Raw genomic sequence first — 24,011 nt, 5'->3', positions numbered from 1 at the left:
TGTCGGGTGGTGTGGGGCCACCAGTGGGGCTGGGTGGCTGTGGGACCAGGTATGGTGTGGGGCCTCCAGCGGGGCTGGGTGGCTGTGGGACCAGGTATGGTGTCGGGTGGTGTGGGGCCACCAGCGGGGCTGGGTGGCTGTGGGACCAGGTATGGTGTGGGGCCACCAGCGGGGCTGGGTGGCTGTGGGAGCAGGTATGGTGTCGGGTGGTGTGGGGCCTCCAGCGGGGCTGGGTGGCTGTGGGACCAGGTATGGTGTCGGGTGGTGTGGGGCCACCAGCGGGGCTGGGTGGCTGTGGGACCAGGTATGGTGTGGGGCCACCAGCGGGGCTGGGTGGCTGTGGGACCAGGTATGGTGTGGGGCCACCAGCGGGGCTGGGTGGCTGTGGGACCAGGTATGGTGTCGGGTGGTGTGGGGCCACCAGCGGGGCTGGGTGGCTGTGGGACCAGGTATGGTGTGGGGCCACCAGTGGGGCTGAGTGGCTGTGGGAGCAGGTATGGTGTCGGGTGGTGTGGGGCCACCAGTGGGGCTGGGTGGCTGTGGGAGCAGGTATGGTGTCGGGTGGTGTGGGGCCACCAGTGGAGTTGGGTGGCTGTGGGACCAGGTATGGTGTGGGGCCACCAGCGGGGCTGGGTGGCTGTGGGACCAGGTATGGTGTTGGGTGGTGTGGGGCCACCAGCGGGGTTGGGTGGGTGGCGATCCAGGGCGGTGTGGGGTTACTGGGACCATGTATGGAGTTAGGCGGTGCTGGGCCTGGGTGATGCGGGATTGGGTTGGGTGGCGTGAGGCCGCTGCGGGGCTGTACTTGCAGCAGCCTGGGCTTGGGCTGCTCCTGGTGTCCAGCATCTCAGTGAGGAGGGGAAAGGCTGTGGTACCAGTTCCATGTTCATCATTACTGGTCTCACACAGGGTTGGCATCACCTGAGCGCAGCCCCAACTCCATCCCTTCATGCTCCTTCTCTCCATTTACTAGAGCTGAGAAATGCTGTTCCTACAGGGCTCAACGTCAGCCATTGCTTCTTCCAGGAGACTCCCCTGTCCCTGGGATACGGTTAAAGAGATGGAGGGCTCTGGTTCACCCTGGATCTGGGTAATCTTTTAGGATCTCTCTCTGGATGCTCCTTTGCATCCCCTCTGCGATGCCGGGCAGGGTGCCGGGGAGCCCACCACACCGCTCACCATCGGCACAGGCTTAACCCTGTTGATCCGGGACAGAGACCAGCGTCCCCCCCACATACCCAGAAACATGGTGTCTGTGGGCGAGTTAATGTTGGGGGAAGAGCATGGGGGAATTTATGGCAGCTCTCATGCCAACAGCTGCCTGGCATCGGGCAGAAGCCACTTTGAATTACACCAGCTTAGCTCTGCTCCAGGGAGGTGCCATTTCCAACCGGTGTCACTGGGATCTGAGTTAGCTTCCAGGTATAAAGTGCTCTTTCAGAGAACAAGCTCAATTTTTTTAATACCTGGAAGAAATTACGAGCCTGGAGGGTGGACGCATGCAAGGCTGATGCCTTTTCACTTCCTTACAACAAACCTTCATCTATCTGGGAATAGTACCTTGTAGGGGCTGCATGAAATCATATAGATAATACGTGAAACTTATTTTTTCCTGTACAGCAGCAATATATTATGGTCGGTTCAAACTCGGGGACTAGAGACAAGTTCAACAGCGGTAAAGCATTAGGGTTTAGAAGGGTTTTCACTGGAGAAATGAATCCTCTGTTTATAAACGTTTGAAACATAAATGAGCTAATGCATTTTAAATGGATTTGATTATTTAGGAAGGCTTCTTCATCCAAGTTTTCTAAAACTGCACATTTTGGGGGAGCAAATTCTCAGCCACGGGGATGCACTGTGTAAAATCCTTAGAGAGAGGAAAAGCTATAGATTCAGCAAACATTGCTGCATGCTTTTCTCTCAAGAAATGTATGTCAGGCAGAGCTTCATTCACATTTTATTTACTGTTTTCTAAAATACATATTAGTTCACAAAAGAGTTACAGGCAGAGAAATGCAACCAGATTTTTAAATGCGATAGCCCTACAGGCTCTCTATGAAAGTGGTCAGAAATAAAAAACATCTTTTGACACTTTCCAAATAGTATTCATTCAAAAGCGTGGCTTTTAGTGAATTGGGGATCAAATTCTGATCAACGGGAAAATCCTACAGTTAGGAGTAGGAGCAAGAAAATAACAGGGAGGGGAATGGCAAGAGGAGGAAGAGAAAAGGAATTGTTCCATACAGCCCTCCCCTATAGCTCCTTTTTTTTCTGAATTCATAGGGAAACCATCCCTTGTGTTATTTCCAAGTGAATCTGGGAGCATGATCTGCATATTTATGCTCGATCCAGCCCTCCTCGCACAGAATATCTACATGACTGCCTGTACTAATTCACATATGAGACTTTTACGGGGAGGGCCACATATTAGCACTGCTTGTACCCTGCATGTTGGTGTCCATCAGTGTGTGGATATGGGAGTCATTACAGAATGGCAGTTAAATATTTCAAAATATATTGAAATTTTGAGCAGTGACACCAAATTCAAAGGGGTGGGATGAAAATGAAACTCCTCAAAGGCGTCTTCTTCGTAACTTCTCCATTTATCTGTGAAGTATCAGAAGATTCTAGGTTTATTTTCCACAGTCTATGGCACAGGCTGAAGGCAATATTTATCACTCCCATCAACCTTACATATGGACCCCACCAGCCTTTCCTAGAGTGGGAATAAATCTGATTGATTGCGGGTATTTACTGCCAGCGAACTCATGCAGCAATTTATACTCGGCAACCCAGTTAAAACAGGGGTAACTACAGCAGTGCATGTGTTTGGTGCTGTAAAGCACGTGCAAATTGAAGCAAAGCTGTCTGCTCCTGACGAGTTACTAGCGTAACTCTTGGCATGACCGATATTTAAGTTCCGTAATAGGAGATTAAAACTGGAAAGGACCAGCGAGTCATTCTAATCACAGCCTCCTTCCGTAGCAAAATCTTTGACTCCATTGTTATCTTGCTGGGTTTTTTTCCTGAACACATCAAGATTCTTTAGTCTCTCCCTTCTAAATCCTGGATTTCTTGTTAACATGTGAATTCTTCCAGGTCTAACTTTTTACACGTGTTTCTTTTATTTCCCTACCATCACCTGCAGCAACAAACACTCCTCTCACTGACTCCTAATGACCTTTAACAACAGCTGATGAACTCAAGATGTCTTAGTATTTATGTATGGTTTCAGTCCCTTCATTATAACTGGACATTGTGAGATATTTAAGAGCTATCAAGCCTAAAAACACATAAGAGAAATCCATGAGTGATTCTTTCTGGGCTCCACTGAGATGCTTCATAATAATCTTTTCGTCATATAAGAAATCCCACTGTGCTATGCACATGCCCATATCCGAAAATGCCATTAGACTACAGCTAATAACTTATTTATCATCTGCCCTAACTCTGGTATTTTTCTGCTCTAACGCTATTGATCGCTCTATTCAGTGGCTCTCGCAGCGTTTAGGCCATTTAAAAAAAAGTGCAGGACTTTTAGCCTCATTCTGTGCATGAAGGTGTTGAGGGAGGCAGGCGTATGGCAGAATCGGAACAGGAGTTACGCACCGAGATGTGGAAGCAAGCACCCTTCAGACTTCAAGGGAAAAAACCTCACTAGATCCTTTCCTTGTTCTCGGGCCCTTCCAGGAAAAAAATTAGTTTGTTCTGAGAGTGAATATTCCACTCAACAGTGAAATAATTTTTAGACGTTACTGCTAATAAATGCCAAGTGCTTTTCATGACTAGCGATGGGGTTGCGCTGAACTTAATATGGCTTTGTTTATGTTCACTTTAATTCAGGAAAACTCCTGAGAAGAAGAATCATCAGTGCTGTTGACTGGTAAACAAAACCAAGTTACACCTCTAGGGCTCAGAAAAAGAAGGTAAACAAAAGCCAGCCAGATAAAAAGGGAACAAATGTTTTGGAGAGAGAACATTCCTATAAACAGGCATTATAACGTAACTCACAGACTGCAAAATTACGGAGCAGCTATGAATTTAGCTTAGTGTGTAGTTTGAAATAGCAACTGCGTTTGTGTAACATATGTTTGACTGCAGTCGCAAGTGATTCACTTACCGCTTATTTCACGTACTGGATTAGCATGCAGAACGACTGTGGCATTATAAATAGTATCTCCTGCTTAAAGATGTTTATTCTCCTTAGCAATTTAGAGGTACCTCAACTTTTTCTATTCCTCCCAAAGCCTGTCTTCACTCATGTCTTTATACTTGTTAGAAATTTTGCATCTCTGCATATAGAAGAGTGATATTTTGCATCTCTCTGCATACTAATAAATGACAAAGATTTGTGGCCAGCTGTACCTTTGCCTGATTTAGTTACCCAAGCACAGATAAATGTGTATTCAAGTGGTCCATCTTTTGCGTAATAGGCAGATGGGTTAAATAACTCCAGGAGAAGACCCAGGTTCAGTTCTCTCCACGCTCTGTGGGGATTCAGACCCATATTTCCATGTCAGCAGAATTACCCCAGTTACTGTCCAGGCCAGGGTGGGGGACTCTTCATTTCTTGTTTAGACTGTTAAGAAACTGTGTAACTGCTTTTAGTGTGGGTGCTGCTACAGTCCAAAGAAAAGAAAAGGGGATGAGGGCAAAGGGGAAGAGTAAATGCTCTAGATTAAGCTATGCATAGTGCTTCTGGGGACTCCTCTTAACATGCCTTTCACCAGAAAATGCAGTAATGATTCAACTCTCCCAGGGAATAGTTTTATTTTGCTGAAACTGAATGGAGCAGTACCGATCCAGAGCTCTAAAGGGCGTAGATCAGACTTCTTCCCCCTTCCAGATGAGATTTAAGTCCACTGCTCTTGCCCTTGGAGAAATTCAAGCTGACAGGAAACAAATTACTACAGATAAGTATTATTTTAATCCTGACATACAAGAACTCCCGTTACAGATCATTTAAAATCTACTCTCAAGGGCGTGGGCTAAAAAGAAATACTGCCAACAGCCCCCAAAAGCTCTGTTAGCATAAATCCAGCAGAGACATATCTGTTTCAAGGCATAGATTTGGTGAAAGAGGGTTCCTGTATGGTATTTTTACAGATCATAATCATATTACCTGCATAGATCATCACTGTGAATGTCCAGCTGGCTGGCAAACTCATGTCAGAAATAAGATTCACACAGGAGTTGCTTTGCTTTATCAGTGGCATGCAGCAACCCCTGGAACAGATTATTCCTGCTTTATAATTCAGGACAGGGATGGGGGAAAAAAAGTTCCTCCTAATGCAACTAAAACTAGAAGAACATGGTGACTCAGGTTGGAATTTAGCCACAAAATCCTGTTTATACTCCTCAAAATTCACAAAACTTGCCAGGTTTAATGGCTCTGAGGGCTTCAAGCACAGTCAGTGCTTCCTAACAACGTGGTCCCACGTATATCATGCTGGTTTAGCACCAAGTCAGACAGGGGAAGTGGTTTGTTACGGGCTGCCAATAGCTGCAGAATGTGCATTTTTACCATCAGCATGCTGATTTGTGTTGTTCATGCAGTTACAGCTTGGGACAGTAGAAATATATTTACCTCGCTGTATTTTACAACAGGAACAAAATGCTTCTTTATGCTTGTTCACAGGTCAGCTTAATGTAACGACGGGCTAGTTACTTTGGGAAACAAGAACATGAGCATACTGAGCTTTGCAGCCCTGTGCTAAGAACTTTTGGAAGCACTGAAATTCTAAATGCAGAACTTGGTTGTTGCATTTTCCCTTCTATATCATTAGAAATAACGGGAAATGTTCCAGAAGGTCTCTCATGCACATGTAGCAATCTGGTTAGGGAAAGACAGCTAAGATATTTTTAAACATAATTAGCTGAGAATGAACCACCTTGAATGTGGCACAAATGATGTTTAGAGCTAACGTGCAGGTAGTGGATTATGATCTTCATTATAGCACAGACCGGGCTTGTAGGAAAGAGCTTGACCATTGTCATCACCTCTGGTTTCCCACTGCCTTTCCTCCGACAATCTGACACTAAAGCCAAGCAAGCGGGTAAAATGCTAGCTTAGTCATCTGACCATTTCACAGTGATGTAAAAAATATGGCTCAATGCACCAGGATAGGAAAAGCGAGCCTCTGTTTTTGTAATGAAAAACACTAGGCGTAACCTGATGGGAATGTTGTCTTTTCAGATGGAATCCATCCTACCCAGAGAGCATCCCATGCACTCCAGGCACTGCTGAAGGGAGACGTGCCCAAAAGAAGGCCATGTCCAGGCAGAAGAGGCTCAAACGTTTAGAAGATATTTGGGGGCCTCTGCCCCCAAATCTGTCTCCGCCTCAGAAAGTTTCAGCAGCATCCTCCAGACAAATAGAAGATTGTAAGAGAAAGAAAAGGACTAGTTGTCTTGGATGCCTTTGGAATGTATAAGTAAAGGTTTAAGAGCATCCAAAGCAAAGTTCCCCCACCAGCCACAATCTTCTCAGTCTGTAAGAACATCATTCTCTCTGCTATGGGTTCCTTGGTCATTCCCCGTGCCAGTCACATCATTCAAACACGCCCTCCTGAAAGCAGAACAGAGCAGGGGCTTCCTCACAGGGTTCAGAAAAAACCCATCAGCTTCAGATGGTGACAGAAATCCTTTGTTGAACCCAAACAGACAGGATCCTGTACTCATTTGCAGTTTGCACCATCCTTTACAGCTATATTGAGTGCGTGCGTGTGGGGAGGCTTCCCCTCTGTGGATCCAAGGCTTCTTGGATGCTCTGCACAGGTGATATGGCAAGACATGGAAAACGCGCCCCCCGGGCTGTCTGCTGTTCTTGCAGCTCCGTGGCATCTTTCACTGCATCTGATCTCCAGCCACCTTCCAAACCGTGATTACCGAACCCTCACATCACCCTGGCAATATAGGTTAAGGATCACGCCCATTTTCCAACTGGAAAATGTAAGGACAGAAGTTACGTGATTTTCTCCACAATTGTACGGCAGGTCAGAGGTGGAGGCAGAGACAGAACCGATCCTTAATTCAGGTGTTAGACAATATTCCTTCCGTCTAGAATATGGACATATTCTGAAAGGTCGTATTGGTAAATACATTAAAGGAAAATCATCTCCCTGTTAGTGACTCTTAATCCAGGTAAGCATGATTCTGAATTAGGCTGTAAGTGTGTTTTAAAGGGAAACACTTAACCTGTGTTATCTCCATGCTGGCACCATAATAAACAGCCATTCCTACTTGTACCGAATTAGGCGAATAATCTTATTATTCATGAAATCTGAAGTATGTGGATGAGAAGAATCTATGCAGAAACCATCACTCATGGCTATTTTTAGCACTTCTTCCACAAACACCTGGAAACTATTGATTTGCTTATTATCTGGCACCACCCAGAGTCTCTTTAAGTTCTGCCTGGTGTACTCCTCTTCGGGAAGGCCTTCCACACTTGCAACCCAATCCAAGGTCAAATGGTTGGGGTCCTGCAGGTAGCTGGATATTGAAGAGAGGTTTCCGTTGAAGCAATAGTAAAGTTTGGAACCGAGAAGCTTCAGGAACAGACATGACGTGGAGAAGATATGAGCACTGAACACTTCCATGTTGGAGGAAGACAAGCTGTAGATCTGGGGTGCTTCCCGGACGGTGAAGTGAACAGTCTGCGTCTTCTGATCGAGGGTGATGTTGAGCATGGCATTCTTCTCCGCTTTAGAAAGCTCCACCTCCTTCTCCTGCAAGGCGTCAATCAGTGGTTGAATTTGATAGAAATCTACCTCCCGTCGAAGTAAACCCATTTCTTGAAAGTCTTCAGGGAGGTCCAAGTGAGAAGTTCGTAAGAAGTTCAGGATATAGCGGAAGATTTTGCCATCTCTGTCAATAAAGCAGTTGCCTTGGCTGTCTTTCTTGGTTGGGATCTTCCCGCTAAACATGGCCCCCAGCATGGAGTCTGGAAAGCTAGTCAGGGTGGACAGAGAGGTGGTATAGAGTTTTCCTCCAACATTGAGCGTGATGGGTTCTGACATGATGGAAAAGCCACGATGCTGGGACTAATTCTAAAAAAAAAAAAAAAAAAAATCCAACACCACACATTTAGCTGCATTTACCTGTTTGAAAGGTTAAACTACGGAGATAAAGAGTCCTAAATATATAAGGGTAACTACATGGCAAGAATTCAGCATAGAAATTAGAAGTGGGGAATTACTTTTCGAGGTTGTATCTTGAGAACAAGCGTAAGGGTGTTTTTTCTCCTAACAGACTTGAACAGGACTTTGTTTAGTTCAGTTTAGCGCCAGAAATCATGAGTCTTCCAAAACTTTACAGTCATGCTAGAAGTGAAATCTCTCCCACGGATGCCTACAGCAGACTGACTGCTGACTTCAAAGCAGGAGTTATGTCCTGGGCTCACCTGATCCCCATCTCCCTCATGAACACAGAATGTAGAGGGGAAAAAACTGGACAGGACACATCCCAACATCTTCCGTGGCATCTGAAGATGTAAATAAAGCAACAAAGCTGTTGCAGCAGAATCCCCTGACGCACATTTGAGTGCAGTCAGCCTAGCAGGGAGCCAGCGAGCAGTGCCGCTGTAAGCACGCAACAGCCTGCAGTTCCATTCAGTAAAAAACCCACCGGGCTTTCTCCTTCCAACGTGCTTTACCTTAGAAAACATTTCCTAATTAATTGGGGCCATATCCCAGTTGACGTAGTTTCCACACAACTCCTCTGCAATCAGCTGAGACGAACGGAGGGTGTGATTTTATAGTGCAATTAAGCATCACTGCCTCTGGAAGGGACATACCTCCCTTCGCCCTCCACCATACCTTCCTCCTCCCTTACACCAGCTCTGGCACTTACCTGACCCCACAGTGAGCCAGTTTAGGGAGAAAAACCATCGTTTTCTATTCAGGATATGTTTCTGCTACACTTTGGAACCAGATGAATGCCAAGGCTGGTGCAAGGGAAGAGGAAGGAGCTATGTAGCCCCTTCCATTGCAGATCAGCTCAGCTGCCTTGAAAAGCTGGGCCCTCATTCCTGCTAGCTGAGGACCTGCAAATCTGTTTTTCCTTGTTTGCTGAATCCAAATCAATCAACAGTTCATTCCCAGTTTTACTGTTGACTTAATCAGCAGGAAACCCATCGATGTTTGCTTGCAGAGAGGTAGGAGGTAGCTCTTGCTGTAGTAACTACGGTAATTCAACAGAAAGCTGCCAAACAGCTCCCTTAAAATTAAATTTAAGTGCAGGCATTTTCCTAACTAGTCATGGAACAATCATAGACACTATGACACTATTATCAGCTCCAGAGTCACAGCAAAATACAGATAGGAAGAACGTCATCTTGTGCTGAAATATCAATTCTTTTATGGCTGCTAAAACTCAAATAATGGGGGTAATGGCTAAAACAAATACGTCTCTAGATAGCAAGCACATTTTGCTATGAAAGACTTGCTCACCCGAAGGCAGTTAATGAACAGGTCAAAGGAGAATCTGTATTTCACTTCTCGTTTAAGACTAACATTCCACTCTGTTCTCTAGCCCGCTTTAGCCCTTAGCACACAGTGTATATTTCACTGCACAATAATTAATGGAAAGAAGCAGATCTCTAAATCCACTGAATGCTTTGCCTGTGTATCCCTTAGTCCCATGTATCCAACAAAACTGGCAAATAAAGACACATGCGTAGACCAACACAACACCCTGTCTATGCCCATGACCAAAGACCATCTTTGTGACTAACCTCAGCCAAGTATACCCTAGAAAAAACTATTTGTTCCAGTGCTAAACTCCCCTTAGCACTGTAGTCTCAGCGTACTTCCCACTCCTGAAGACTTCTACCCAATTTAGAGTCCAGGGCTGTTTAAAACTGATCATATAGAGGCTGCAACTGGTCTAATTCTATAGTACGAGTGGCTGCCATGTATTTTTTCCCCTAAGGGCTTGCAATACGTCTGTAAAAGCGTTGCTACGAGCTCGATCTGACATTCACAAAAAGTAAAATGGATTTTACTTTATTCCAAGTTTCATCAAGCAGAAGCGTTCCCTACATCTCCCTGCAAATGACACAGCCTGTAGAAGCAGGACTGGCAGTGACCCCAAAAGCCACGTTCGTTGCTTCCCATCTCTGCTACCCCTCAGGCTGCTTTAGACTAAACAACCCAAATTTTTCTGTTCTTTCTTCATAGGTCATGTTTTCAGATTTTTGAGCCCAAGCCTGCTTATCTACACCACAGGAGTAGTTTTCTCATGCTCTCTGCCAGCCTTAGCCAGCTGCAGAGCGAGATGTTTCCCTTGATGTGTATGTGACAGGCTTCACTTGGCAGAGCCCGTTGTCAAGAGTCACGGCCTAAAGACCACCGGATGGTCCAAAGATACAGGTTTTCATTTCAAACTTAACATCCACCTTAGGTTTATTCTGATCCAAAGACTCACTGGCTATGTAAGTTGAATGAGAGGCAGACGTCTCAGTCCAATCTGAACAGATAACGTTAAAATACCTTGTAACTGGTTTCTTTATCAGCAGTCTCAAAATGGAGGCTGCCAACAAAATATGGCAGTAACATGAGCTCTTCAAAGCTGAAGACCACGTCTATGCTGCCAGCAACAGCATCAGAAATTTGACCAAGCTTTAGCTCCGGCGTTGGAAGAGTTGTAGTAGGGTGTAGTAGCACAGAGCTCGGCAGACACGGCGGTACCCCCTCCCCGCGTGGGCTCTGCTCCTCTCCCATCTCTGGACGCTGCTCAGACACTGACCAGCCTATTCTGCTTACGGCTATTCTGCAGTCTACAGGCCCCCACAGGCTGGATTTCAGTCTCCCAGGACGCCAGCGTGCTTTTATTTTGGACCTCCCCACTGCCCCCGCACTGGATTAAATTTCAAACGTTTAATGATGCAAACATCTGGCCCATGGATAAGGCTGCAGGATAACTATTCCACAGCTGTCGCTCATCAAGTGGAATCAACATATGACAAGTTAATCATCTGCTTTTGCTTAATTCATCCCATTACTTGCAGGTTTGTATCTTTATAGTGTGAAGATGAATCTGATCGTCTGGCAACCTCGGAAGACCCAAAACCGCAGCACAAATGAGCACATATACGTCTACTGGATTCATCATCAACCTGGACTGAATGCATTGACCAACCAACGTACTTGACAGTAGCTGGGGAAAGAAAGTCAATCTTTGCTGCTTTCTTCTCATAAGCACGTTTATGAAAAAAGTTTTTCATAAACCTGTAAAAATTAAACTTAAATGGGTTGTCAGTTTTCTCTTTGCTCATCCAACCAGCATTTGCAGTCCCTACCCCCGTTTATCAGGCCTGGGTACTTTTCTAATGCAATATAAAGGTTCTCCAAGAATACAGCACGGAAATCGCTCCTGCTTGGTGGCATTTCCACAAAAAGGAGGTACCAAGAGAGCATCTGATCTTGGACATGGGTGGCTATAACCTGCAGTCACCAAGGACAAGTACCAATTGGCTTACGGTTCTTGGAAGCAGAGGATTACAGTAAAGCCCTTCATGGAGCTGTTCCCCAAGTAGCACTTAACATTCATTCAAATTAGATCAGCTGGAGATCTAATTTGAGAGTTGAAGATGCGAATCTGGCCGAAGAGCACAGGATTTATTTTGTGCTTTTAGAGTGACTTGTATTTAAACACATCTTTCTTTTTAAACCAGATGTATTTAATATCACGGGGGAAAAAAAAATCTGCGGTTGATTTAAAGGCATAATCTTTTCAGGTGATGTAAATTGAGAGAAACCAGCAGTGGTGAACTTTTTGGAAAAGTCAAACTGAGCATTTCAGCCGACCAGGGCTTGTAAATTTTACCTTGGGTTTTACTCACAGGAGCACCCTCAACAGATGCATAGAGAACACTTCTGTAACAGTCTTCTGCCCCACGAGTTCAGCTCAGCAAATAATTGGTTAGAACCTGGGAGAGCGATGAAGGTTGACGCAGCAGGAAGGTAAGAAAGAGCGTGTGAAATGACAACATCTACCTGTTTTCACTTACCGATGCCTTCACATATTTGGAACCATCAGCTCAGTTCCTTCATTATCCAGAACAATTCCTTTGTTTAATCATTTCAAATGTAGAGGAGCTTTGGATAAGGTTACTTCCCCTCTTACGTATTCATCACATTTAAGAGTGCTTTAATTAGCTAATAAATAAAATTCTGTATACATAATTTAACTGAGTGCCTGTTTTGCCCAACTTGGCAAAAAAACCCCAAGTGTACAAGTACTCATTAAAAAAAAAAAAGCATTAGTTGCGATTTGCCAACATAAGTAAAATGGAAAGGAATGGCACAAATATTACTATGTATTTAACCACTCTGAAAAATGGGTACAACTGTAGTCTATCCTTTTTAGCCAAAAAATGCAGTTTAATGGAAAGTCTAAAGTTATAAATATGTTTATATGGTGTTCAAAGAGACATGGATCTTTCCTTAAGACATATATATATAAAGTCAATTTTTAACAGGATTTTTCTGGTTACTTATTCAGATAAAAAATGGTAACTTAGATCCTTCCAGTTAAAAATAATCTGCCCTGAAACAGCAAGTTTATGAAACACCAAAGAAAGATGGTATACCTGGTTCTGTTTAACAGTCTCATTGAAGATCTGAAGAAAACTCTCTCTGCATTAACAAAATAAAGCTAACACTAGTTTAGCCGAAGCTATAAATACCAGCAGGGCAGAGAAGAAGATACTAAACAGATCAGAAAACAAAACAAGAAGTTTTTATTTGGGAAAATGTGTAGCAATGCCTTGATTTCCTTGGCAAGTAAACCCAAATACAAGTATTTCTTGGGAAAATATTGCTTGGAAGAAGCAGCAGTAATCGATTGCAAACACAGATTTCACTTTACAAATGGCAGGGAAGAAAAATGAATCAATTCTCTGGGATTTCAGAGGCAGCGCCTAAGACAGGGCTGACAGGCTGATCCTAGTGTCGTTCAGAGGATCTCATTAATGAAATTAATTAAACGCAGAGCAAGAGCGATCTGTAATTTGGCAGGAGTGGATCACAATGAGTTGTTAAAACAGGGTTTCCAAAGTCCATCCCACAGGTTGCTTACCGCCTCCGAAGCCTTAACGCTTAAAGGCATTAAAGGTCGTAGCATCCCCTGAAAAATGAGTTAATGGATGCTGTGACAGCAGCAGGGTCTTTTGCTGCCAGACGTAGTGATGTGTGGCCATTTACACAGTCATTGACCCTGGTTTTAATTTTATACTTGAGGTATTACACTGCTGGTTAATTTTATAGTGTAGCCTTCAATAGCCCACCCATAAAACATCCCTCCACGACCAAAACTGTGGAAACCTGTATTTAAGATGGTGAAATATGCGCAGCTTCGTTAAGAAATAGTTGAGGAGTAACAACGGACTGCAAAGTACACACACAGCAGCAAAAAAAAAAAAAAAAAAAAAAAAGGAGATGAATTATTTAGGCCGGCGCAATGAAGGATGCCTAAGTGGCAATAAAATTAAAGCAAGCCGGGGACCATTTCTGCTAAGCATCAGGAAGAGCAGCCAGACTAAAAACCTCTCTGGCTTTCTGAGTATTGCCCAAGAGAGCTGGTGAAAGCCACATCAGCTGGGTAAATGTTACGAAAGGCTGATCAGGTAATGCATTATAGGAAGTAATCCTGCATTGGGAGGGGCAGGATTGATTTCAGCTAAAAAGGAGGTATGAAAAAATAAAATAGAAATGTATCTGGGCACCTGTATGGCAGCTGGAGACTTTAAATGTGGTTCGGCAGGAGAAGATGGGTGTTCGGAGGACGGGGCTCCAGCCTGCTTCATTAGAGTGCATTAATGGCAATCACATAATCGGGCAAAGATACTTCTTTCTGCTCAGTGCTTGTTCTGCTTTGAGTTTTGCCCCACATTCCCCACGCTCGGCACGTATCGCTTTGCCCCATTGCATCTTAACTGAAACCCGCATTTCGGTTGGAGGTAAAAATTCCAGTTTCCACGAAACACCCGAGTCCTGAGAAAAAAAAAAACCTTCATGAAGTTGTGAACTCCAGATCTGGGCACACCCAGCCCCGTGGCACTTGCTGCGACTGTACCAGTTTCGTGCCTTGTCCCTTCTCAAGGGGACAATTTCGCAGAGCAAACCCAGGCCCTTAGCTACCAGTTTGTGCCCTGCTGTGCCATGGGGACTGCAGACGCGGCAGTCTGAAGCCTAGAAGTCACCCCATGAAAGACAGGAGAAAAAGAACAACAAAAGAACAACAAAGGGAGGGTAGAAACAAAATAAATAGTATTTAGGGGATTAAATAATAAAGTATTTAGGGGATAAAAAAGATAAACTCAGTTGACCGCTTACCTAGCCAGCAGCAGCCAGTAGGCATTAAGTGAGAGCTGGATTTAAGGAAGGATTTGGGACAAAATCCGTCGCAAGGACGGATTCACCCTCCCTTCGCGTACCCCTGATGCACATTTATTTACCTCAGCTCATCCTCAACTACAGAAGGTTAAACATTTGCAATGTGGTTTCTACACCCTATATACTTATTTATAGTAATCTTAGAGAGGAAAACCCATGTTTTCCCATCGCTGCAGGATGGACACACCTAATTTTGGACACGCGGTTAATATCAGCCCCTCCAATAAACATAGTGCAGCACTTTACTTAGTGGCTTAAAATTCAGTCGGTGAAGCAGAGCGTGGCGTGTCTGCCAGGAGCTCTGTATCCCGAAATGCAGCGCCGGAGGGGGGCCAGCAGCTGCTTTTTGTTTCGGGACTGTTGTGAGCCACTGGAAATTTCCAGCCAGCGTTTGGGGAAAGGCCGCTCGCCCCCGAGGCTGGCGCGGAGGACACGGGTGACGAGCTCCGGGAGGGGACTCAAACTCCCAGCAGGCGCGTGGCAGGAAACGACGGCTCACCCTTCCCTTCTCGCTGCACGACAGGATCAGTATCGATCTGCCGGCGGCTGCGATACCCGGCGATAGACACACCGACTATCCACCTTCGGAGAGCAGCTGCTTAGCCACCAGTTATTTATATTTATTTATATTTAATTTTCCAACCGTGCTTCGTTAGACACAGAAACGCTCCTCTGCCAACGAGACGCACGAACAATGGGAAAGCGCGAACAGGAGTTTCATAACCTCCCTGGTTTGTTGTGGGTGCGATGCTGTGTGTCCGTCCCTTCCCAGACCTGCACCTTGATGCTCTTGAGCATCTCCCGGGCTGCTTGCTTAGGGATGCAGGTGAATCCAAAGGCTGCACGTCCAGCTCTCTGCAGATGCTGAATTTAAGCAGTAAAGAGAAGGGGGTAGGGAGATGGGAGCAGGAAATAGAGCTGGTGCCCAGTTAGTAAGAGGAAGGAGCAATATAAAACAAAGGTCAGGTTCCTCTTGAGAGAAGAGGAATGAAAGCAGCAGTGCACGGCGGGGAGGAGGTAAACAAAATGAAGGTTAATAGCTACTGAAGGAGAACATTAGAAGACAAGATGGAGGGGGAGAGGGAGTGCAGAGCCAGAGAGATGCGGCTGCAGCGAGGTTTGGAGAATAAAAGTCAAAGTGCTGCGGTGCCCGGCGCTCTCCTGGCGTGACCTCCGACACCCGTGGGCTCAGGGGCTGCTGTGTGGGCAACGCAGATTGCCAGGCGGGCACTGCCGCTGTCTGCCAGGAGGGAGCTCGTCTGGGGTCTCATGGCAGTGGGAGCATCACTTTTCCTTCCAGGCAGCTGATATAACCCTTTGTACAGTCCAATACACCAATTTAATGCCAGCCCCGGCAAAGGTTTTCACTGATTTCTAATGTCCTGTCCCAGCATCCACACGGGTATCACTTGGCACCCTTGGAGTATCTTCCAGATACTCTTGTTTCTTTCCTGGACCACTTCATCCGCACACATGGTAGACCACCACCCGCGTACTGCTAGATGCACGCACGGGGTGGCTCAGCAATCCAGCATCCACCCCACCTCCCACTGACACCATCGCTTCCAGGGTGCCCCTGCAATTAAGAGGGCAGCTAATTGCCAGCACGGACGCAGCTGCACGCTCGCGAAAAGCACTCAGAAATAACACTCACAAGGTAGGTGCCAGCCAGAATTAGACCCTCCGCAGGGTACGGCTCGTGCACATCGCCCAGCCGGCCCCACGCTGCCGTCCGGGGCTGGCTGCAGCTCGGCTGGGCGCAGAGCCAGCCCCGGGTGTGGGCATACAGGGCTTGGGTTTGCTAAACCGCTGTAAATCCTTTAATTTCAGAGGCGTTTCATTGAAAGCCGGGGGGATGCAAAGTTTGCAGAGTGGCGCTGAGCCCTCCCCTGTTAAGAGGAACCATAGGTACGGCTCCTCCCTCCATAGCCAGGCATTCGCACTATTAAATTAGCTTAAAATACTAAAAATACAACCCCCAAAGCAGTGGGTCACCCGTCCTTCCCGCATCCCACAGCGCTTCTCCGCGGCGCGCCAGCGCGGCTCCCCGGCCACCGGCGTCCCCCCGCCCCGTGCCTCAGTTTCCCCACCCCGTGGGGGTTACGATGGGGTGACCCCGGCCCTTCCCACGCCCCCCAGCCGGGCGGATCCCCACCCCATCCCCGCCGCGGTACCCACCTGCGCCCCCTCCAGCCGCCGAGCCCCGTCGCTCGCCGGGCGCCGCGGGAGGCGGAGGCGGCGGCGGCGGCGGCGGCGGGAGGAGGAAGCGGGGGGCGCGGCGCGGCTCGGCCCGGCCCGGCCGCGCTGGGATTTGTAGTTCGCCGCCGCCCTCGGCCCTGCCCCGGCGCTGCCCGCAGGACTGCGGCTCGCAGCCGGCCACGCCGCAGCCTGACGGGCACGGCGCGGCCCGGCCACGGCGGGAGGTAACGCGGGGCAGGGAGGGGAAGGGGGTCTCGGAGGGGGGGGGGAGGTCGGGGGTTGGGGTGCTCGGAGGGAGGGGTGCTTGGGAAGGGGTGCTTGGGAAGGGATGCGGGAGGGGTGGTCTGGGGTCGGGATACAGGAGGGGTGCTCAGGGGAAGGGATGCAGGAGGGTTAGTCGGGGGGAAGGGGTGCAGGAGGGCTGCTGGGGGTGAGGGATGCAGGAGGGATGCTCGGGGGAAGGGATGCAGAAGGGCTGCCGGGGGTGAGGGATGCAGGAGGGGTGGCCGGGGTGAGGGATGCAGGAGGGTTGGTCGGGGGAAGGGGTGCAGGAGGGCTGCCGGGGGTGAGGGATGCAGGAGGGGTGGCTGGGGAGGGGATGCAGGAGGTTGCTCGGGGGTCAAGATGCTCGGGGGGAGGGATGCCCCGGGGGAAGGGGTGCAGGAGGACTGCTCAGAGGGATGGGTGTTCGGGGGTCGGGATGCTCAGAGGGAAGGGTGTTCGGGGGTCGGGATGCTCAGAGGGAAGGGTGTTCGGGGGTCGGGATTCAGAAAGGAAGTCTTGGGGAAAGGGGTCCAGGAGGGATGCTCGAAGGAAGCGGTACAGGAGGGGTGTCTGGGCGTCAGGCTGCTCCGGGGGAAGGGATGCAGAAGGGATGCTGGGGAAAGGGGTGCAGGAGGGATGCTCAGAGGGAGGGGTACTCAGATGGAGGGATGCAGGAGGGTGTTCAGGGTTCGGGATGCAGGAAGGAGCTGGGAGTAAGGAGTGCTTGGGGGTCGGGATTCAGTCGGGATTCTCAGGAACTGGGATGCTCAGAGGGAGGGAAGCTTGGGGGTTGTGATGCAGGAGGGATACTGAGAGGGACGCTCAGGGGTCGGGATATAGGAAAGGCCTTGGAGGGAGGTGTGCAGGAGGGATGCTTGCAGTAAGGGCTGCTCGAGGGGTTGGGATGGAGGAAGGATGCTCGAGGGAGGGATGCTTGGAGGGAAGGCTTCAGGAGGGATGCTCAGGAGTCGGGATTCCCGATGGGATGCTCAGAGAGAGAGGGATGCTCTGTGGTCAGAATGCAGGAGGGAACCCTGGAGGAGGGATGCTTGAGGATTTGGATGTTTGAGGGTCAGGCTACAGGAGGATGCTTGGAGGGAGGGATACAGGAGCAATGTTGGCAAGTGGGTGTGTGTGCATTTCCCCGGTGCCTGCAGGGCTTTGCAAACCTGTTTACAAGGCAGCATCTTGTTATGAGGAACTGGCCAAGATGGGCTGAGCTTTTCCCCAGGGAAGCTGACCTGGGGAGAGATACCCAGGGATGATCTCATCCCATAGGGAGCCAAAAAGCCCTAAAAGTGAGGGTCAAATTCAGAGCCGTCCAGATCTAAAACCCTTCCAGGTTAAATCTGCCCTGGCTTGGACTTTGCAGGTGTTAAAGGATAAAAACAGACGTTGACATCTTGCGTATTTGTCACTTTTATGAGGTTTTCAAAATGCTTTGGGAACGAAACTGTACCCTGCTGTATTTGTATCACGGGACTCATGGCAGAGAAACTTCAACTCTAAGACCTACCTCAGGCTGAAAGGATGTAGCAAGGGGCTGAGCTTTCACCTGGGGAGGAGGTTCAAAATGCCTTGAACATCTTTGTGATCGGGTCCGTAAAGTTTGCTACGGTCTCATTTCGCCTTCCTGGTTTCTGGATTGGCTGATGCAAAGCCAAATACCTTGGGGGCTGGAGGGAAACTGAGGTCTCAAACGAGTGTCATATCCCATTTTTCCTGAAGGCACCACCAAAAAATTGGAGATGTCTGTATCTCCAAGCAGTGAGGCAGTGTCTGATGAATCCCAGCCAGCGTCGGCAGTGTCGGCCCTTGGTCCAGTACGCTTTGGTGAACAGGACGTGGTTTTTCCTTGGGTTGTATCCAGGGGTTTAATTTCTATACACAGACAAAAGCAGACAGAAATCTGAAGAAAGAAGAGTGATGTTAATGCTATAAATACCTTCAAGAAAACAACCAGCTTTCCGGAGGAGATGTATTTACAGTCTCCAGGGATGATAACAGAAAGGACATTGGTCTGAAGGTCAGTGCAGGATCCGGATGCTCCTAGCATAAAGCCCCATGGAAGTAGGGTAGCACAGCCCTGGCTGAGAGCTCTGAAGGAGCCGAAGGCTTTTGGGGGAAGAAAAGAAAGATATGTTCATCTGGGGGATGTGAGGAGGAGTGACCATCCCGGGAAAACTTACCTAGTGCGGGCGGGACAAAGCTTTTGGGCATCCAATGCCAAATATATTCAGAAAATTAAAAAGCAACTGGGGTGGGTTATTTTTCTCTGTGGTTGGTGCTGTGCTTCGCCATAAAGCCAGTGGTTTGTCACTGCTGGTCTAGTGGTTAGAGCAAGTCCTGCCTTATGTGCCTTTCTCTGCTGCTGGTTTTCAAGGCAATGGGAGAGAGGAATTTAATTCCTTGTGCCCCTTGCTTTCTGCATCCATACCAGGATGGCTGATAATACGCTAGTGATGGTTTTGAGATGCTTTGTTAGGAAAGGATATCGGTACATATTAGAGATGCGTATATGTAGCTGTTGACTGGAGGGGAGGAACGGAGCTGGGAGGAGGAGTCTGTCCGGAGAAAGAGAGGATGAAATGTTAGGGCCTTGGGCTTTATTTGGTATTACTGCGCTGATCGCTTTGACATCCAGCCAAAGCCTTTTTTTTATTTGATGACTGAGTGCCTAACAGCAAGAAACACAGAGCAAGAGAAGAGACTGGGGGAGTTGTGTGCACCAAAGGGATCAAAGAAGAAGCACTGGAGAAATAAGAGAGCAGGGCAGCTAAGATAGCTGGGTAGGGCAGCCAGTCCAGCACTGTTGTCCATGAATTATGGCCGTGGCAGGTCACTTGGAGGTGGCTGATAGAATTGTATGGTGCGGTCAAACATATTTATAATGTTTTAGAGGAAAAAGGAATTGATGAAATACGTGGTGCTGCAGAAGAAAGGAAGAGGGTCCGCAGCGGTCTGTGGATCTAAAACATCAACAGATTTTAGTAAAGGTAGGGACTACTATATGGTAAATTTAGGCTGATTGCAAATAGATGTCTTTTAGTTAGTTACTTTTTAGGGACCCCTTAGAAAAGTGTGTGGTCACACGAGAGAAACTCGCTATTCCCAAGGTGGAGCTCCTGATGAACAGCAAAGCCATGCAAGATGCCAACAGTCCAGTTAGGTGACAACGCTCAAATAAATCTTTACTCTTTGGAGAGGACAGAAAGCTGCCGAGCAGGTTGGAAGGTCCTGCAGAGCGTGGGGACAACCTCCTGCTCCAAATCTGCTACTGCCTGTGGCTTAAGGCGAATCTCCATCGGTGCTGTACTAAAGGGCGGTTCTGATTCAGAGCAACAGAGGACAAGAAAGCACGAAGAGCCTTGCCAGCCAAAAGTAATCAGCTCTAGTGAGTAGGAGACACGCAACACAAGTGCAATCTGTGCCTGGAAAGCAGTTTGGGACAGGAAGTGAAGAATATGTGATCTCCTTGAAAAGAGAAGGTGAATTTAGAAAGGCAGATTATAATTACGTGCAAAAAATTTGGCCAGGCTTCTGTGCTGGCGATTTTTCCCTGTTACGACTGCAGATGGCTAGAGTCTCACTTCTGTTTCTAAAGGGGTATTAAACTGGATTTTTCTGCAGTTATTAGCTCTGAGTTTCTGCCCAGGTCTCATAAAAATGGACCTGATCCTCTGCTTTGCCATGGCACTTTATTGGGTGCAGCTCGGATAGCAGCTGAAGCGAGCAAAGTAAGGCGGAGCATTGCCGTTGATGTATTTGCAAGGTCTGGAGAGGTTTGGCTGCTGGCTCTGCCACAACCTATCGCATCTCCTTGAGCAAATGGTTTGATCTGGATGTGCCTCAGTGTTTCATATTGCTACAACAGCGTGACTGATATCTGCCGTGTTGCTTAAGTGAGATATATATTCCCTTGTGTATATTCCTACAGATATAGTTTGTAGGCCAGTGGGCTCTATTTCAGTTGAAGCCTCCAGGTGTTATTACAGTGCAAACAATGTATAAGGGAGGCTGAGGCTTTAGAGACTAATGAGTAACTGGATGTGAAATAATGAAGAAAGAAATAAAGAGCGAAGCAGCAGTTGTGTCATTGGGAGGACTCGAGGTAGAAACCACAGCATTAAGTCACTGTGAGTGCTTGACGTATACACAGAAGATCATTGAATTGGAATCACATCACTTACATTAATTAAGGTTATTTAGTTAGAAAAACTAGATCTCAGCTAAATGAAGAGTCTAACCAGATGTGTAAATTATACTAGATCACGGGGAGGCAGAAGTAGGAGGTGCAGTAGCATGGATGAGGGCTCAGCAGTGGCCTTTGTTTGATGATTTCCAACTCTGTAGGGAAATCGCAATTTCTTCCTAGTTATTTAGAGGGCTTTTTAGCATTTTTGAAAAATAGTCATAGGGAAGCGATAAGAATGACTGCCTGTGACTGTCCGATACCTGCTGGTCAGGCTGTATCTATTGGATGTGGTAATGATGAGTTGCAGGCTGTGGTTTCCCCTCCTTGGCTGGATGAACAGGCAGGTACTTTGGACCAAAAAAAAAAATCCCCTTTGCCTATGAATTAAGGGGACATTAATTGCAATGCAAAAAAATCGTTAGGACACAACTACTTTGATGTTCCTGGAAAACAGACCTAGAGAAGTGTGTGACAACAGGGGATGGTCCTTTTAAGAAGTTGTATACCAAGTCATGGCAAATTTTGTAGAAATTTTAGAGAATACAGTATTTTTTGTGCGGTATTTTGTGCTCTAGCAAGGCACTGTGTGCGCTCCCTTCCATCCTGCAGCAGCTCAGCATGCTGCAGGATTGAGCCCTAATTGCCTAGCTGCCTGGGGGATGCAGCAAGAATAACAGTAATGTCTTGGCTGACATAAAAGAAACCATTTCAGTAGGAGTTAGGGACAATAAAAGGTGAGTCTCATTTCTGTACTTCCAGACCTCCAGAGAATTCAGGGAAGTAGATCATGATTTCTTCTTCTTCTTTGTAAGTAAGAAGCAAATCACTTTATTTATCAGTCTATGTTTGGACGGTGGGATTTTTTTTCCTCCTTTAGTGGTATTTATCAAACTATGTATGATGCCATTGTAGGAAATGTGCTGAATTTATTACCAAGATTTCCTAAAGGTAAGGTGCATCTCAGATCAGTGTTTTCAGAGCTTTGTAAGATCTGGGGTGTGGGAACTGATACTGCATTCTGCAAAAAAGTACTAAGGAGCCTTCACTGGAAATCTGCTGCTGGCAGGGTTAGGGGAATGAATTGATTTAGAAGTAGTTGGATAGACTTCAGTTGAAATGAATCCTAATTAAAGAAAAAACACAGGCAGAAGAGAAATATCTTTTCTCTTCAGGCAGGACACCTCTGAACAGTACAGATCATAAAGATTAGACCCAAGCAAAGCCCAAGGTGACTTTTCATCCTGAGGTTGGGTTTTGGGGTTTTTTTGCTGTTTACTCAGTTTGGAGTGTGAAGCTAAGCTGGTCGATGCTGCTCTTTGCTTAAATTCCTTTTCCCTCTCTGGTTTCTAGAGCATGGTTGGGTATCTGTCCTTGCAGGGACACATCTCATGGTCAGCAACACCGGTTGCAAATGTCAATGAAATATTTCATTTTATTTGTGGCTTTAGATAGAATTTGAGTCTGGAGCCAGGGCTGCTCTCTTTTACAGCCCCCTTTTTATTTTGAGGGGGCATGGGAGAAAGCACTGTGAACCCTGGTGTGTATTTGTGAATGCAGGGTGTGGTACCTAACGCCATCAACACTCGTTGATCTGCCAGGTGGAACGGAGAGTGTCTTCAGGACAGTTTTGTAGGTCTGAGCAACTGCATGACAAGGATGAGATAGGAAGACATCCCTCCCTCTTCTAAAACACATCTCCCTCTCTAGCACATCTTCAAAAAAATCAAGAAGGATTATCTGAGAACCTAGTTTTGTCAGCTTCCCTTCAGTTCTTGGGACGATCACAGAGCACATCCTCTTGGAAGCTGTGTCTGGGCACATGAAGGAGGAGGTGACTGGGAATGACCAGCATTCATTTACCAAGGGTAAATCATGCTTGACCTACGTGGTGGCCTTTAAGGATGGACTGGTAGATCTGTGGATGAGGGGAGAGTAGTGGATGGCTGTCTTCTTTGATTTCAGTACGGCTTTTGAGATGGTGTCCCGCAGCATCCTTTTATCAAAGATACAAGAGAAACTGCAGTCTAGATGGGTGGACTGCTAATTGGGTAGGAAACTGGCTGGAACTATCCTGGGACCTTTCCTTTTTAATATTTTTATCAACAACCTGGAGGAGGAGATGAAATTCACCTCATCAAATTTGTGAGTGACAACAAACTTGGGGGAATAGTCAATACGCTTGAGGGCAGGGCTGCCATACAGGAGGACCAGGACAGGCTGGGGCTGACAAGAACCTTGTGGAATTCAACCAGGATAAATGCGAAGAAGTCCTGCACTTGGGATGGACTCACCTGACATGGATTCACCTGGGATGGACTAACCCAGCGTGGACTCACCCAGGATGGACTAACCCCTTGCACTGGTGAAGGTTGGGGACTGACCGATACCAGCCCCCCAGCGCCTACAAGGGGGTTATTCAGGAGATGGAGCCAGGCTTTTCCACAGCAATGCATGGCAGGAGAATGAGAAAAAAACAGACATAAATTGAAACAAGAGTTTCCAACTGGAAAGAAGGAAAACCTTCCCACTATGAGCTAATTAGGCACTGGGGTGAGCTGCCCAGGATGGTTGTATGATCACCACCCTGGGATGTTTTCAAGACCTAAATGGACGAAGCCCTGAGCAGCTTGGTTTGATTTCAGCTTTGTGCAGGGGTTGGACTAGAGACCCCCCCAAGGTCCCTTCCCTCCTGATTCTGCTATTTTAGCCATGTTGCTCCTGCCAATCGTTCACCGGGGGGGCAGAACAGTTGTGCCACTTCATGTGATTTTTTCTTATTCACTGCAAAGCTCATGTCGTGGACTTTCTGTTTTATGTGAGCTACATAGCAGATGGGAACCTTAAAGTGGCTCTTCAGATTAATAATTAACTCTTTGACCTTCTACAGCATCCTCGTGTGCTCCAGGAACTCGGTTCTCTTTACAAGCAGGAATGAGCCGATCCTCCAAACTTTT

The 24,011-nt window shown here is 47.1% G+C and overlaps 2 protein-coding genes across 3 annotated transcripts in view; one reads left to right on the top strand and one right to left on the bottom strand.

Moving 5' to 3' along the window:
- Positions 1 to 1,945: 1,945 nt before the first annotated feature.
- Positions 1,946 to 16,625, bottom strand: KCTD21 (potassium channel tetramerization domain containing 21). Of its 2 annotated transcripts, none has more exons than XM_076328437.1 (2): positions 16,578 to 16,625; positions 1,946 to 8,051 (listed from the first exon to the last, which is right to left on the bottom strand). In XM_076328437.1, the coding sequence occupies exon 2, from the start codon at positions 8,019 to 8,021 to the stop codon at positions 7,239 to 7,241; it is 783 nt and encodes a 260-aa protein (XP_076184552.1). In that variant the 5' UTR covers positions 8,022 to 8,051; positions 16,578 to 16,625; the 3' UTR covers positions 1,946 to 7,238. The 2 variants fall into 2 exon arrangements, with proteins under 2 accessions (XP_076184552.1, XP_076184554.1); XM_076328439.1 differs by lacking the exon at positions 16,578 to 16,625 and adding an exon at positions 13,730 to 13,991.
- A 182-nt stretch (positions 16,626 to 16,807) lies between these two features.
- The window catches only part of USP35 (ubiquitin specific peptidase 35), a 29,217-nt gene continuing 22,013 nt past the window's right edge, over positions 16,808 to 24,011 (top strand). The window contains exon 1 of the mRNA XM_076328436.1: positions 16,808 to 16,822. The gene's annotated coding sequence lies outside the window, so the exon portion shown is untranslated. The remainder of the gene's footprint in view (positions 16,823 to 24,011) is intronic.

This window comes from Aptenodytes patagonicus, chromosome 1, assembly GCF_965638725.1.
Source record: "Aptenodytes patagonicus chromosome 1, bAptPat1.pri.cur, whole genome shotgun sequence".
NCBI classification, from domain to species: domain Eukaryota; kingdom Metazoa; phylum Chordata; class Aves; order Sphenisciformes; family Spheniscidae; genus Aptenodytes; species Aptenodytes patagonicus.
Note: the sequence above shows the minus strand (reverse complement) of the source record. Positions and strands in the feature narration are given on the sequence as shown.

Bases quoted from the DNA above. Each gene is read 5' to 3' on its own strand.
- KCTD21 (XM_076328437.1), bottom strand. From the start codon at position 8,021: ATGTCAGAACCCATCACGCTCAATGTTGGAGGAAAACTCTATACCACC.